The 17,438-nt window shown below is 40.6% G+C and overlaps 2 protein-coding genes across 5 annotated transcripts in view; one reads left to right on the top strand and one right to left on the bottom strand.

The window, feature by feature from the left end:
- OSBPL9 (oxysterol binding protein like 9) overlaps window positions 1–9,514 on the bottom strand; it is a 65,846-nt gene extending 56,332 nt beyond the window's left edge. For 2 of the 3 annotated variants that reach the window (XM_054211643.1, XM_054211644.1), the window contains exon 1: window positions 9,382–9,514. In XM_054211643.1, the coding sequence (XP_054067618.1) occupies window positions 9,382–9,492 (111 nt within the window). In that variant the 5' untranslated portion in view covers window positions 9,493–9,514. The remainder of the gene's footprint in view (window positions 1–9,381) is intronic. The other variant, XM_054211645.1, reaches the window with a different exon arrangement.
- EPS15 (epidermal growth factor receptor pathway substrate 15) overlaps window positions 9,415–17,438 on the top strand; it is a 74,490-nt gene continuing 66,466 nt past the window's right edge. The window contains exons 1-3 of one of the 2 annotated variants that reach the window (XM_054211632.1): window positions 9,415–9,537; window positions 12,977–13,092; window positions 13,183–13,301. The gene's annotated coding sequence lies outside the window, so the exon portion shown is untranslated. The remainder of the gene's footprint in view (window positions 9,538–12,976; window positions 13,093–13,182; window positions 13,302–17,438) is intronic. The other variant, XM_054211633.1, reaches the window with a different exon arrangement.

Raw genomic sequence — 17,438 nt, 5'->3', positions numbered from 1 at the left:
CCTGCTCTCAAAAGTGTCCATATAACAAAATCCAACTGTGCAGGCAGAGTTGTACAGATGAAATTATACCTTTATCAGAAAGTTTCCCAGATTCATAGCCCTTTTCATACAGATACAAATTTCACGTTTAGATAGGTTTCTCTGTCTACTTCCTAGATAGTACAGCCTGCTTTCATTACAACAGTTAGAAAAGTTATATTTACAGCCATTTAATCAGTAAGAGCCCAGACCAGAAAACAGGATTCCTACGTCCATAACCAGTGCCCAAACCTGTAGACCAGCCCACCTTGCAGCTAAATTACTGAATCTCTCTGAAGCACTGACAAGGGAATTCGAGGGGAAAAAACCCGAACACCCCAAACAGGCAACTCTAAACAGCCAACTCACTTCTACCTTGAAACTGTGACACTTTGAACCTTCAGTTACCCCCAGCACTGACCCGGGTAGATTTGTCAGTAACTTTCTGCCAATGTCGTAAGTGTTATTGGGCAATAGTGGCAAGCCCAACTAGCGTCCACATAAACTCTTTAAGATAAAGAAAAAAAGAGAACATTTCGGTCATCCTGAATGCTCAGTTTTCTGATAGATGCAAAACATCTTCTGGTTTTCAACTACACGCACACACACTTTTTGGTTTTTAAATGATACATTACATGCCATTGTAGCCTTATCTGCAACGGTCTTGTCTAATGCAACTCCTTCTCTCCTACCATCCAAATAGTCAAACTGCATTCTTTAGGTCACAAAACACAAGCTATCGCTTGTGTCCCATAAACAGGTTCTCTTGCTGTCATCTTCTGAAATATCCACTTCTTTCTAACAGTATCTTAACGCTTCCATCTAGACAATGTATTGATGTAATTATGACCAGCCCTATTTTCACTGGACCCAGTGAAATCTTGTTGATATCAAGGGGGGAAAAGACAGGAACCAGAACTATCAGTCTTAACACACACAGAAAAAAACAGCAACAAATTATTCTTCGTCTGCTACATATTTGAGATATAGCTACAAGGAAAGCACAAAGCAGTCACAGCAAGTCCCATTCATTAAAGATAATTGGAAAATATAGCAGTCAAGAGTTTCAAATAAAGTTACGTTTTTGCAGATCTCTCACTCCATTCAGTCTCTAATTTGTCAGAGTCATCTTCTGAATGTTAGAAACCATCCGTATTAATAGACTTGTTTTCACATCAATACAGGTTAGCTGGTCAAAATGAAATGGAGCTAAAGACCAGCAGTGCAACCATAACGTATTCTACAGATATGTCATTTCTTCGTAGATTTCCTGAATGAAAACTTCTACATGGGGAAGATTTTTTTGAAGTGTTTTTGGTTTTTTGTTGGTTTTGGTTTTTTTTTTTTAAGCTCAAAACTAGGAAAGGATCCAGAAACAAAGAGACTCCAATAATTTTCCATCAGAAATTGTATATACTTGGGACACACCTCACTAAACATATTTTTTATATTCACTGCCTGGAGAGTTCTCTTAAAATAGGAGGATGCTACTGAGAGCTTACTACTCCCTCTGGTGGATTCGAGCAGAAACATTCGCATAATCTCAGCAGGAAAGAAAATATCTGGACTGAAGATGCAACTCTGCGGCAGCTGAAAGAAGCCCATGGGGTCTGACTGTCGGGATGACACACTCCAGGCCCTCCGGCCACGCACTCCCAGCTCGCCGTGCTGGGCACAGACTGGGAACCAACTCAGACAAAACGAAGAGGTAGAAGAGACATTCATTTTGGTTGGGTCTAGACCCCTCAACCAGGTAAGAGCAGGGAAGACGAGAGCTAATTCTAGTGCGAGGGAGGGCAGAATCCCAACAACCCTGATTTGCGCTGTGCAGATCGGCTATCAGTTCAACTGCAAAAGACACTGTAAAAGCCTTCCTTTTCCTTGTACACCACATTTTAATGGAATGGAAATTAAGTTTAAACATTATAATGTCCTTAGTCTGCAAAAAGATTCACAAGATAAATCGCAGGTTCAGAGTGTGGTCCTATATACTTACAATTTTCTCATCTTCAGACAGAGCTTTAATTGGCTAATACCAATTATAATGAAGCAGTAAATCTAATTCATCCTACCTAAGCAGAATAAAGCTCCTATCATTCCAGTATCTGAACTCCCTGTGCACTAAAGCATGCAGCTATCATTGCACATAGTGCTGTATTCTCTGATCGGAATACAGCAAATCTTTTACTGATAGCTGCAGGATAGTACTTTAAAACCTAACTCTGATCACATTTTAGATTTGCCCTCCCCCCCCAAAGCAAGATTTTATAAAAAATACAATTCAGACAGCTTCAGCTTCCCCTTAGAGCATTATGTTTTACCCTTTTTGTTTAAATTAGGCACGTGTATCCAACACGTCCTATACTTGGTCAAGTATTCCTGGATAAATAAAGCCATCACATAACCGTTTGGAGGAATGATTCCATTTCACTGAACAAAATTTCATACAGCAGAAAGACATCTCTGAATGGCTAATAAAAAAGTCACATTTTACTTTCTTTTTATATTTAAAGTTTTAATATGCAGCTATCTTTTTTTCAGGGATCAGTTTTATAACCAGACAAAATGACATTTTCAATAAACTTTTAATACACAGAGTACTGATTTTGATGATAATGGACTTGAACAGGTTACAAGCAGACAGCAACACGGATAAATTTCAGCTGAAACTCAAATAAAACTTTGTTAACATGAACAAAGCTATACAGTATTACTGCAGAGGGAATATAGGAATCTCCCAAAACAATATGGCCTTCATTGGTTTCTTTTTTACATCCACACAGTGAAGCTGATCAAATACAGAACTGATCTAACATAAGGCATTTCAGGTAACCTACAACTTCTTAGAGAAATGAAAATAATAACTGGGTCTATTCAAAAAAACAAAGCAAGACAAAATTAAAATCCTAACCCCCCCTTAGGCCCCCAGCCCTCCTTCATCTTTAGAACTACAATTATTTTTGTTTAAGATTTCAGTTTAAGTTTAAGATTTCAATATAAAAGCGAGCTGCCGTCTGCCTCCAACAGCTCTCAGGCAGGAGTTCTGCTTGCGCAGAAGCGCACAGAACTTGAAGAGGTACATTTCTGACTCACACAGGGCTGTCAAGGAAATCTCTAACATAAGTACACAGATGAGCAAAACCACTTACAACATTTATTTCCCGTTAGGGACGAAGAACCTGGAACAAGCTGTATTTATAAATAGTGATTTTTTTCAGTTTAACTAAATCTACAGGAGGGGCTTTAGTTTGGACCACTTTCCATAATAGTTATAGTCCTCATCAAATGCTACGGCAACCCTCCTTTTTCAAGCAGAAATAAAACAATCTAAAAACTTTACGTGCTGTTCCCAGCCCACCATTCCTCTCGCTGCCTTGCAAGGCATAGCCCAGTCTCAGAGGACCTCCTTGAGCACAGGGACAGCATCTAACAGCCACGTGGTTCCTGTAGCTAAAGCTTTGACTTTTGTGGATGCAGCCATACAGCAGGAACCAAACCACTGCAGCAGTAACCGAGGATGCCAATAGATGCCATGTATATCTGAAAAAGGTAAGGCAACAGTTTATGGTTCCTGACAAAGAAAAGCATTACACTACTTAGAGAATCCTACAGGAAATTAAGACATGAAAGGCCTTAACTGGATCCAGGTGTAAAAGACAGGGCACAATCATAGGACCCTCCCTTCGGCCTCTTCCCCAAGAAGCGACAGCTACAGACTAAACAGCCTGTATCCGATTGTATCAGACTGGCTATCTGACCACCATGTTGATCTTTTCAAATTTCTAAATACCGTAATTGCTATTAAAAGTTCATACTGTATAATTCTAAGTTATTTTAAATAAAGCTTATTCACTAAATTGTCTCTCTCACCCGACAGTTCATTAGCTCATTAGACTCAGTTTAACTACTCCATTCCCAACCCGCATTGAGGAAAGATTTTTAAATAGCTAGAAATCTTAAACAAAGTTGTAACCTAACAACAACAAAATTTGATTCTCTAGATGCTACTGGTTTTATTTTGCACACCTAATAAAATACAAAAAACATGCACCGGATGAGATTTTGTGGGTAAGTGAACATATTTAGTACTGAGCTGTTTTTCTTTGGATCTACAATTAGCACATGACCTCTACTCTACTGATTCACCAAACTGATCTTGATACAGATCCTACGTGAGCACCCAACTACACTCCATCAAGTTAACGGCGCAGACAACATGGCCGGCTTTGAGAGGACAGCTGACGTGCAGTACAAAATTAACCTATCAAACATCTTTGAACGAATCTGAACAGGCACAATAGGTTTATATGGGATGAGAAATGCCACGGACGCACGCTGCAAAGTGGTGATCAGGTATTGGAAGACCTAAAACCAGACCTGTACCCTAACTACTAAAGAGGAGTGAAATCTTTAAATTATAATCCTATAACAATCTATTCAGTGCATCAAAACCTGTCACAGAAAGTTAAAACTATGTACAAAATTCAATTTAGTGTTGCGTAATAGCCATCAATATTTTTTATCGTGTGCCTGCAAGTTCAGAATTCTTTTTCTTATTATACCTGGTTTGCTTATGGTTTTGTCTGTTTTCATCAGACTCGCTGAGCACATGTTTGTAGGGCATGTGACAGATCAAGTTATTACAGGAAAAAGTGTCACCTCAGAGACCTCAAAGGGAATGTTTGTGCAAAAGCAGGTGTTTTTTTCCTGTGTCCTTGGGATTTTTGCACACAGCTGTTGATTGAGAAATTGTATTTGGAAAAAGCAGGAAAACACGTTCAACTGAAAGTCTCTACCATCGGGGCACTGAGCCATGACTCCAGCTTCAAAGGCATCATTTGAACTCAAGTTCACGAGATTTGTTTTCAGTTCACCACCAAAGGTTCATGAAACTATTGCAAAATTTGAGTCCCCCTCCTCAATATCTGGATTGTACAATCCACAAGTAGTTCAAGACGGTACAACCAGAATTAAAGTTGCTAACTAGCAGCAAGCTTTAAAAAGCATTAGGGGAAAAATATTTTTACACCACAACTGCTTCCTCACAACGGCTGTTTTCACACAGATTTTGCATTCAACCAGCATATGTTTTTAAAAGTAGTTTGATGGAATGATTAACAAAACAACAACGGGATATCTAAGCACTGAAATATATTCTTTATGCACTTATTAGTGCAAGAACCTTTAAGACGATGAGAGGCTACACAGTTTTGTTTCAAGAACACACGCCATGAAGTTGTCATACACAATTTTTTCTTGCTACCCTCATTCGCTATACAAGCCAGCTGTTTAAGTCTACAACACTTTGAACAGTTCTCCTTTCAATACCACCATATGTAAAAAACCCACAAAGTTTTAAAATACTTTAAGGAACTGACCTTCCTATCTCCTGGCCCTGGTTTTAGCATTGTTTGCACAGCTATGCCCGTTCTGCTTTCAATTTATTATACAATTAAAATATTTATTTAAAGAGTACACTCAAAACAAGAATTTCAATCAGATTTTCAACCTTGAGGGGTTCTCTGGATTATTTCTACATGATTCCCAAGGGTAATCAAGGCTATAGCTGATGTGTATTTAAGACAGTACTTCTGCCAGAAAACACAAACAAAAAGCAAATTGCGTTCAACTCCCTCTTCCTCCCTAGCCATTTCTTTGTCTTCATTCTATCTCCCAGTACAATGCCAACATACATTTTTATACAAACATGCAGAAAACAAACAACAGAACAAATTCAGCTGAAAAAATATATGAGGAGAAAGTTATTTTTCAGCTGTAATCCAGCTCACGGAACAACTTTACAGGTCCTGTTCCAGGAGAAGGCAGAAATGAGCCATTTCGAGACTTCTCCATTAAATATTGTCAGTGCAGCCAACTACACACTGAAAAACACAATGCTTCAGTAGACTTGCATTTGCTATACCTTCAAGAGAAAACATTGGTGGATTCACAAATCAAAGAATACTGAGGGGGAAAAAAGAAGTAATTTGTCAAACCATTGGTCAAACTGATCCCAAATGGTACACGGTCATTTAGGTCATATTTTGCTCTTAAAAAAAAAAAAAAAAAAAAAGAAAAAAAGTAGCCATTTACTGATATCAGACAATAATTTACTCAAGCAAAACCACATACAGGCAGAATCTGGATAAGTCCAGATGATACTCTCTGAAACACATAATTCATAAAGAAATTTAAACAAATGTAATTATAAGCAAATTTGAGGATGTACTTTTCTATTCTGAAAGAGAAAAAAACCCACAAACTACAGAAGAAGTGGGAAAAAAGCAAACAATTTGGCGTTCTAAAAAACCTTCATAAAACAACTTGGAAATGCATGTAAGAAACATTTGCATTCACACTTGCAAATAAGTACGACTAGTGTGGTGCACTGCAATACACCTAAGTAGAGTGGAAGGAATACACAAATGAAAACAGAAATAAGCATGAACGTTAAATTCTTTTTTTTTCCTGACTCAGATGATACAAAATCTTTTGCCTTGCTCCTTGAAAGTTCTAATCATCTCAGAAATGTAAATTTAATTGAATGCATTTGCTTCTGATGTATGTATCCAAAACATATTTAGGATAACATCTACTCATTTTACCAAAAGATAAAGCATACTAATCTAGGTGCTTTTTTTTTTTTTCCACAAGTGCAATACTATTGCATACTAACTCTGTCTGAATGTTTATTCCACATTAACAGTACTTTTCTGCAGTCTATTTTAAGACTAAATACAACAGTGCAAGGACACACCTATGAAGAGATGTATGTTTCCAGATCTAGCTCTGATGGAAAGTTCAGCTGGATCAGAAGTTATTACCCTGCAGTTTTCCACAGCTCCTCTGCCAAAGGTTAATTGGCTATTGGATCAACTGGAGAAAGTGTCTCCTGCATGCGCAATTTTCGGGATTGAAATGGGCTAAGGAGTCTGCGAGAGGTGATGAGCAGGTAAAAGCTGATCAGTTAACTGTAATCTCTCCTATCAGCAAAACTCTTCACAAACTGCATGTCTACACAGTCATGGTGAAACAACCTCCACCTACCCCACCCATGCCTTACGCTCAGAGGGAAGGGCCAGTTTCAGGCTGAAAATCGTTCAGCTGCACTTAGACAAGCAGAGCAAGGCTTGTCTATTATATTGCTTCAGACTGAAACTGGCCCAGAGGGAACAGAGTACACGACGCTACGTACCTGATCACATAGGTAAGCCTTTAATTCAAAATACAAGTCTGCACGTAGAGAATCACAACAGGCCATTTTCCCACATACATAAAGCCCCCACACCTGCCAATATTCCAATTTAATGTTGCTTATGTACCACAGTCTTATAAACTACCATTCAGGACTCAGCACTCTAAAACTAAAGATACAGCTGAAAGAAAGAGTATCCCACTACCTTCTCAGTGCTAATATTAGTACTTGGGAGGCATGCGGTCAACTGGGACTTGATCTGAACTATCTTTCAAACCCATGTTCCAACTGCCCCTCCAGCCCTGTGAGTAATCACGACAGCACACATGAAGAAGCATCCGTGCTGAAGGATCAGCTCTTTTTGGCAGCCAGTCTTTCCCCAGCTTGAATTCAACATGATACATACCCTTAGGTACAAGAATGAATTCAGATGTCTAGAGAATGGCATAACGTACTTTACAGATATACGTGCGTAAAAGCACATGGATAAAGGAAGCATTCTAAAATAAATGTTAGCTGCAGGAGTTTCTTAGTGGTAAAGGCACACAAAGCAGAGAACGTGATTTGATTTCTTGATCCCAACTTGAATTTTTCAGGGTAGCTTAAAAAAGGATTTTTAAATTTCTGCACTAAAAGTCATTATAATAACATTATACAAAATAAAAGTGTAATGCATATGTAGGGATATCCAATCACAGGAAATAATGAAATATAAGAACTGACTTTTCTTAGACAGGTGAAGACCATAGAATGAAAGTCACTGCAACAACCAGAATTATTATTATATGCAGTAGTCATCAGCAAATGTTTCTATTTCTGTAGCTGAGCATTAAATGACTTTGCACCTTGGACCTCCACTTAGACTACACTCACTAATTCATCTCAGTCAAACAACTGACATTTGAACAGCCATTAAAAAGCAACTGTAAAAGCCCTTTTTTCATCCATATTCCTGGTGAGGGATTTTGAACCTACATGAACTAAAACTGAGAGTCTGTAACTGTTTTATGCCAAGAGCCTTATAAACTCCTAGGTCTGGAGAGAGGAGCTCCCACCCAGTAGGGCTGGAAATCCAGATTTAGGGAAAAAAAAGATTTATATGCAATGCTTCTGTATGAATATACCTTCACAGACAGCAAGATACTCCAAGTTAAGTTATTTGCTGTAAATCTATTACAATTTACAACAGGTTAAATGTGTGCCTTATATGCACAGGCACTCTAACAGCAATTACTCCATGCTAAGAAAACTTAACTGTGGCGTGCACGCCTTTCAGCCAGTCAGCCTTCTCATTTAAGGGCATATCCTTGAAAAAATGAATTTGCACTGGTAAAACGTAACTTAATTCACATTTTTACGTAAGAAGCTGAACAAGTGAGCAAGACAGGATCTGTCACAAGAGGGGAAAAAAAAAAAAAAAAAAGAGTCGAGGAAAACATCACTGTTTCTTTATACACTGCACTTTTAAAGTTTGGGCTTGAAAGTAGGAAGTCCTCAACGGAAACGGGAAAGTCAGTCCCGAACTGGGGAGCGACCGGCGGCCAAGACACTGGCCCGGCCGCAGAGTCACCGGCCCCGCCGTGCACAGCGGCGGCTCCGCGGCCGCTGGGTGCCGGAGGAGATCGCCTCGCCGCTCGGCGCAGTCGTTCGTGAGGCGGGCGGGCCGCCCGGCAAGGCGACAGCCTCCCGGGCCCGCCGCCCGGGCGGAGCGGCCAAGTTCCCGCCGGGCGGTCAGCGGGGCGCGAAGGCAGCGGGAGCCCGCGGCCATCGCCCAGCACAGCTCCGGGCCGGCCCCGCTCCCCCGAGGACAGAGGGGTCCGCCACCCGCCCGGGGGTGGGCGCGAGGCCCCGGGGAGCCACCTACGGCTTCCGAGACCCCACCGGCCACCCGGGAACTCCCGGCCGGGGGCAACGGCCGCTCCCGCCCAACGACCCCGCCCCGGAGCCGCCGCCCCCCCTCCCGCGCCGGCCGCCAACAATAACAACGCCTCTCGCCCCCACCCATCAATCTCCCCGCAGGGCCCATCCCATTGGCTGCTCCCGCCGCCTCCTCCTTCCCCATTGGCCAGCTGAGCGGTAACCCCGCCCCGAGTCCCCTCCCCACCCCCACCCTGCGCCTCAGCCGGTCTCTCGGCTCCTCGCCCGCCCGGCCCGCCGCTGCCCCTCACCGTGTAGTAGGAGAGGAGCCCGGCGTTGTAGTCCAGCACGAACCAGCGGTACTGCCAGCCCTTCATGACATTGGTCCATTTGCTCAGCGGGCCCTCCATGATAGACGCCATCTTAGGCACCGAACCGGCACCGCCGCCACGCGCACCGCCCGCTCGGTGAGGGGAGCCGGGCAGCGGCAGGGCGGCCGCCAGGAGGGGAGGGGGCGGGGCACGCAGCGAGGGGGCGGGGCCTCGGGCCACACTGCCCCGGCGGGGCGGGCGGGCAGGGGGCGTGGCTTGCGCGCGCAGCGGGGACGGGCGTCGGGAGGTGGGGCGGCGTGTGGTGAGGCGAGCGGGAGGAGGCGGGGGTGTGGGTGGTACCTGAGGGAGCCGGTCTCCCCCCAAGGGAGCCGGTCTCCCCCCAAGGGAGCCGGTCCCCGAGATGGCGGGGATTCCCCTCACGGCTCAGGGGAGGAAGGAGAGAAGGAGGGCGGGCCGTGGAGGTGGTGGGGCGGTGGGGTGGCAGTGGCATGTTGGCCGTGGCATGTTGCCCTCAGTTGTGTGAGGGCGGGAGGGCGTTACCCTGTACCGTAAAATACTTGGCACCACGGCGCCTTTTAATTTCCCTCGCTGTTGTGCTCGTCTCCTATGCCTCGCTGTTTGCCTCTGCGAAGCGGCTGTGGGGCTTTGCCGGTCGAGTCCAAGGGCCCGGGTCTTCTCCTGAGGGGGCCATGGGGCCAAAGTGTATAAAAAAACATTCGTGACTTAAGGTAACCTTTTAAGGGTAAGCCTTATTTAAATGGGGCACAGTTTTCCTGTGGACTGATCCAAGAATGTGGAATGAATTCCCTAGGAGCTATGGACAATTGTAAATCTGTTGTTCTGTGCAAGGCATGTTCTTTGGCACTGGTCTTCTCTGACATAAGTACATAACTTCAGTTGTACTTTAACAGAAAAACTTCAAAGGACCCATGGAGATAGTCATGTTCCTTCCTAGGGATCAACAATATAGCAGCTGAAGTAGTGCTTTTATCATCAGGTTTGTGTTCGTTGTGCAATCTTTGCAGTATTCATTGAATAAATTTTTTCCTTTTATTTTCCCACCAAATATAAACTTGTGGTTTTTTTCTTTTTATGATTTTATTATAGAAATCCTTTTATCGTAGGGCTGAAGTAGGTCTAGTGTCTAACAACACTGCAACTTTATACCAAGTCAAACGCATTTTAATAGAAAAATCACACCAGTTAGCCCTTCAGGGAAAAAGAAACACTCAAAGGTAGAGCTTCTGTGTTTGATTCTAGAAAACAAGAAATACTGATATATTTCAATTCATCTTCCCATTTCACATGTCGTATTGCTTACTAGTTTGTTACCAAGTGGAATTTATAGTGTTGACTTTCTAATACCCTTTGGAGTCACCTGGTGGTGTGTTTATGAGTGGTGTTACCAGTTTAATCTAGCTAATGCACAATTCAGTCTTGAAACCCGGCTTGTTAATTTTGATAACATTCTTTTTCAAGCTGCATATGACCTTAGTAGTCTGTTTTCTACTTTAGCTTCACTGACTAAACAAAGCGTGGCTGCCTAGAGATTATACCCAGGCAAGCAAAACAAAAAACATCAGATGGTGCCAGAACATTACTAGTACTACCATTTAAAGCTGTAGTTGGACCGGAGCTTTATTATCTCAGAGCACTATTTTGACTGTATTATGCCACAAGAGATGAAACTACGCAAAGAGCTTGTGCAAAAAACCTTTTGGCTTAACTGTGAAAGGGCTGTCTGTAGGCAGAGCATTCTCAATGAGAAATTCTCAACAGAAGAGCTTTCTATTTACCTTGGTTTGCCAGAGGCTGAATTTGCTGAACTTCGGCATACACAGAATATCTTACTAGTTCTTTGTTCTCTTTGACTTGTTTTTGAGCGGAAATGTGCCAAAGACTTGTCTCCACTAGGAAAAACATGTATTTTAGCTAACTCAATTTAGCTAGACCTTAAAAGCCCTAGAGTGGATGGAAAAGTTGCGTTAATAGGTGTTAAAGGGGAACACGTCTTGAGGTTTCTTTTAGAAATGTGGTGTGGATATTCTCTTTAGGTAATTTGGCAGAGAGCAGAGAATCATTGTTTTTCAAAAAAACCCACACAAATTGAAATAAATACAAAATTATAGTCTGTTATCAGCATTCAGGATACAGTATCATACAGTTTTATGTACTTTCTTGACGTGCCAGGATGATGTGTCTTCTGTGTATATCGGATTACTCCAGTATATATTGAACATGGTTCATGAGGGCATTGTTGAAGGAATTAGGCTTGATTGACTAGATCCTTCTGATAAAGATTGTAGGTGCCTGTTCAAATTGTTTTCAAAGATTAGTGCAAACATTTTAGTTCAACAAACTGAAATCAGCCACAACTGTGATATAACCTACCTTTATATACTTTGTATATTACATCATCAGCATCAATGATTTTGAATAAAATATTACTTGAAATAGAAGTTACTTCCTTAATAGAAGAATTTAGTTTGCTTTAATACGTTCTGTCTGTATCCAATTTGGAACAGTTACAAAGAGCTGTTATTTTCTATAATTATAGACAGTTTTATTGTGATGTTCTCCGTATTTTACAAAACTTAAATTAGACTAGTATGTCACCCTCTTTAACATCAGGTAGAGTACTTACTGTCAGCTGAGAGAATTATGTACTACAGAGATCAACAGAACTGGGCAGAAAGCAGCAGTGGTTACCTTGTGCTGCCTTTGTTTTATACACTGCTCCATCAGCTGAAAATCTTGTCCAGCATCATTCTCCTGCCACACAGAGGCCTCGACTAAATTTTCTTGCTGTAGTGCCCCAGCCACACACAGATTTCCTGACCAGCCACAATGTTTAAACCATAAAGTGGCCTCTGGAGTACTCAAACTGTCCCATCAGGAATGTTGGGGGAAACCTCAGATATGCCCAGTTCTTACTGTGTTTTCCAGGACATCCCAACTCTCACCCTACTCTTTAAAATTTCTTCTATGTTCTTTTCCTTTGCCCAAGTGTGTTCAGTAAATTACATCTGGTTTTTTTTGGGCCATTACAGTTTAAATCTGTGTCGTTTCTAGCCAAGAGGAAGGTGCTGCCAATTTAAATACCAGTGAAGGACCAGGGTAGAGGGAATGAGAAGCAGGAGTATACTGAAGGTCTGATTCTGTAAGAGGAAAATGCTTTTCTATTGTAAATTTTCCTGAAGTTATAGCTGATATAACATTGAGGAACCTCAGTGATGAAGTTGTGTGGCTTGTGGGTTTCCTTAAGGGTGTCTGGGAGTGTGACTGGCAGCAGTGAAAGTAGCTTTAGCTTCTCCCAACAGCTGCAATTGCTTGGGGTTCTGTGGAACATAAGGAAGCCATTTGAGAAGAGAACAAATGATGGTTTGTTTCCTTCTCTTTTCTCACTTCAGGAATGGGCTGGTAGTCTCATTTTATATTTCTTGTTCTGTCAGGTCACTGTGTCAACTACCGACAACATAACCATCGTAACTGAGAAATTATGTTTTAGCAAGATGGTGGATGATTCTTTTTCTGCTTTTTGGCAGCAAGTAACATCTTTTATTTGTACCTGCAGGAAAAAAATTCATCCATTTGATTTTTTGTGGGTAACAAATGCACTAATAAACTACAATCAAGCAGAAGATGAAGGCTTCTGTGTCATCTTCAGTCTCCTGCTACTGCCCTTTAAAGGTATTTTCTAGTCCCTCTATGCATTTGTTGATTACACTAAGAACAGGAACAATGTCAGGGCCTAAACATTTTTTTATTTTATTTCTCCAGAATTATGTTTGGTTTAGGGGTTACAGAGAGGAAGATAGATGGGAGAGAATCACCTTTACCCTACAAACAGTCATTCTTAAAAGACGATAATTAAATGAAGTATGCCAATAAGTGCCATTGTAAGTAGATTTTATTAATAGATTTATTATACTGTCACTGTTTTTAATACAAATGTTTATGAAAAAAAAATCAGCATTATAGTGGAATGAAGACAGTAGTTGGTTCTGTGTCTTTCTGAGGCAAACAAGTAATTCTGCCTTGGGCCTTTCTTGCCAATTCCTGTACGATCCCAGCAAATAAAAGCCATTTGTAATAAATTTTCCCAATCCTGTCCATTTTAATCTAGTTTTTCTCTGATCTTAATTGTCATAAATTCCTTTCAGTCATGGAACCTCGTGGAGGGCTAAGCAGACCTTTTTGAGTCTTCTAAATGACTTCATATTAGCCTACACTAGAAGAAATCAAATTACCACAGGTTGTATGGAATTAAAGTCCTCAGGCCTCAGAGTCCCTGTTCTGTTTCTATTAATAGCTTATGTCTGTGTTTGCACTAGGTTTCACAAGAGAAGGGACTTTTCTTTCTGAGCATTGTAAAATCTGCCTTATTATTGTCCAGATTCTCGTCCTTTTTATGGCGTGTTTAGAGCTGCACTGGAGAGTATTTCCCCAAAACACATGGAATGTGTTCAGCCAAAATGTGGTACCATTTAAGAAAGGGATGGAGAATCCCTCTTGCATTTAAAATAGGTAGAGATGATTATGAAACTTAAGATTTATTTTATCTATAGTTATTTAATGCTCTCAAGTGGTGCTGTATGTCTGGTGGATGATGCAGCAAAGACGCAGCTGACTCACCTCACTGGCACTGATACTTTACAGGACTAGGAAAAGTTTGTCAGATGTTGCAGTGTGATGATGGTATTCAGTTAAGCAATTCAAGTGACTCACTGAACAAATCCTGTTACAAGGTCTACAGAGAAACACATTTTAAGAGCATTATAAATTTGAGTAGCTTTATAACAATAGCATAACTTAATTTTTGTTACGGTCTTGTAAAAGAGTAAATTCAGGTTACAGTTTTGCAGGAAAGTTTGACATAACAGCCTTATCTGGCAGTTGCAAGAGATGTAAACTGACATTTTAGGAGTCAGCATTTCTTCAAGAAGTACATTTCTGAACTTGCTGAGGGTCTTTGCCATGTAGAAATGTGGATATCTTCTGTACTGCTTTTATGCAGAGGAGAGCAGAAAATTCCTCCCACATGCTCCTGTCACACTTGAGATCTTTCAGTGTTCAGAGATGAAGGCATTAACAGCAAGACAAAATTAACAGCAAAACAAAATTAAAAGCAATTTAATAGGGAAGGCACCTTTTAACAGAATGTGTAACTTAAATATACAATAAATGTAGTCCAAAAGAATTAAAAGATTTGCCTAGCCTTTATACTGAAGGAACAGTTTTATGATCTATTTTCCATCTGCACATGGACTGAGCTCTGGTAATCTGGAAATCTAGTCTAGCAACTAGAAAAATGCTGGAATGAATTTTGCAGGGTGAACAACTCACTGTAATCTTAGTATTATTTTATTATAAAACTTACAGCAAATCATATTTTAGTCTTGAGAAAACAGGCCTGATGTCTTTGCTGAGTACAAGAGTTTAGAGTTCACAGCATGCTGAATCACATTTTATATTCCTAATGCATTGCGTAGATGGATAACGTCTCATCATTTGATTTAAGCATCTTATCATCCCATGGGCAGAATTTATTTAAAATTTAATGCAGAAGTCCATGCTATTTTCTCAACCGCAAATAAGTGATTTCTACTTTAGTCTCCACAGAGACTTTGAAAAGGTATAGAGGAATGCTGCTCAACTGGAATATTTACTTCACTGAAGCCTCAGTACAAAAAGGCAAATAAGCATAATCTCTTTTCCCAAAGCTTTCCCACCATCACCTCTTTTTCTAGTGTTTGGCCTACTAATATGTTTTAAATAAGGTTACTTGCTCTTTGCAGTCAATTTGTTTGGAAAGAATGCAATGTCTCACAAAATTAGACTATTTACAGTAGAGTTTGATGTGTAGCAAATTTAGCACGGGAAAAGGTAAAAACTGATTAATATTTTAAAGAGTATTATCCCTAATCATAAGGACTATATGCTATGTTTATTTTCAGTAAGGAGTATTTATCTTTTCTTTATACACTATATTTATTTGTTATTAATAAATACAGCAATATCAAAGCTAGTATTTAAAGATAGTGTATAGACATATACAAGTAGGTTCCAGAATATATGCATATTATTAGGCTGTTATGAACAGTATCCATGCTGTCTGGTAGAATCTTATTAAAATCTGGAGGAAAAATAAAAAATATCTTTTTCCTTCCTTTTTTTTTTTTTTCCCCAGGTGAATAGCAGAAATAATGTATTAGACTCAAGCATAAATCTGACTATGGTAATTTTTAGGGTACCGGGTGGGAAATCTAAGGAGATGAAAGGGAGGGTAAAAGTAAAGTCAAGGAGACCTAGAGCTGAGCAATCAAACATAAAACACAGCTGTATAGAATGAGCACTATCCCATGAGTGCTTCTATTCTTCATTTTATATTTCCATAGCTAGAAGTATTAAAGGGGTATCTATTAAAGCTAGGTTTCAGTTGTGTCAATTTAGAATCACTTTCCAGCTCCTTGTGCACTTCATTCTAGGATTTAAGGCCAAATCATTTTACTTTAGATCTAGAATCACTCCTAGCGATTTGTATGTAGGAGGATCCCTGTATAAAGTATAATCCCTCACCTGATAACTGCCTTGTTTTGGGGATGTCAAAAATATCTTTCTTTAGGGTTACTGTTTCTTGTATAAGAATGGGAGACAAAGGTAGCAAGGTTTATCCTACCAAAAATTGGAGAAGTCTTTTTCTTCTTATCTGAGAATTAAAATAATCCTTTTTGGTGCCTGCTTAAAGGATTTACTTCCTCCTTGTTCTGATATAAGTGAAAATGCAGAAATTATGTTTTCATTGTACTCAATTCTCTCTCTCTCTCATGAGAAATGGAGAAAGAAGTGGAGAATTGATTTAGTAGAAGAAAAATAAGTAGCCACCGGAATTGTCAGAATAAACTCAAATTGTTTCCCCAAAATCATGATTTGCTCTTGGACCTCAGTTTAGAGAGTAGATGCGTGTTTTGCTACTTTTACAGCTCTTGGGAGCTGTCAGGAGACTATTCCGGTTATGTGTGAACTAGCAGACTCATGTGCAGGGTCAGCCACATCTGATTTCCAGATGAAGTGAGACTTCGGTTCACAGCAGCGCCTCCTGCAGCTTCATCAGCTTGGTATCAGCAGCAGGAAAACCCAAGTTCAAAGATCAGGGGAAAGCCCACCCTGTCAAGGTTTCCAACCTTATCAGTATGAAGACAAAAGCTTGGGACATATTATAGGATGAATTCATCAGCTGTCTAGACTAAAACAACCACTCACGCCAATTAAACAACTCTAGCTCAGGTGACTTCTGAGCTGTAAATTATAGGAGGTTTGGGAAGTACACCAGGGCAGTCTCACTGCATGTTTATCTACTCCTACTGTCTTCCACAGCTGCTAGCTACTGCCACTGCTGGAGACAGGACGCTGGGCTATTTAGACCTTTGTTATGAGCCACTACTTCTATTCTTATATTATGTTCTCTGTTTCACAGCATTAGCTGAGGGACTCTATAGGTACTCTTTCAAGGGGGGCTTTGGGGTTTTTTTCCCCAGTAAGTGTGGAATTTCTGTGGGAATCTTTAATGATATTGTAGCCTAATTTTACACTGTAATAGTCAAACCTTATTTTGCCCATTTTTTAACATTAGCAGTTTCACTGACTTTTGCTGAAGCTGAAATTGCTCAGAACTGCTGAAATAAGCCCAGATATCATGGGCTGAAACAAAGGGAATCCTACTCAGCTCACAGAGAGCAGCACACACAGGATGGCGACTCTGTTCCTCAGTTTGTAAACCAAGAACTTGATGAAAATCCAGGCCTTATTGCATCTGTTTGCCTCTAAGTTTCAAAAGATCGGTGTGTTTTATTTGTACTTCCCAGTGCCCTGATACACTATTTAATTTGAACAGTAACTGCAACGTAACTTCTAAGCAAATGCTACAATAACATTAATATTAAAGTCTGTAAATGCTACTGGAGTTAACCAAATTCCCTGGACAATTGTCAGAAAATGGACAGTTACATCATTTGCTTTCCACTGCCCAAGATAAT

The sequence above is a fragment of the Rissa tridactyla genome, chromosome 8 (assembly GCF_028500815.1).
Source record: "Rissa tridactyla isolate bRisTri1 chromosome 8, bRisTri1.patW.cur.20221130, whole genome shotgun sequence".
Classification (NCBI taxonomy): Eukaryota; Metazoa; Chordata; class Aves; order Charadriiformes; family Laridae; genus Rissa; species Rissa tridactyla.
This window is presented reverse-complemented; position numbering and strand designations above follow the sequence as displayed.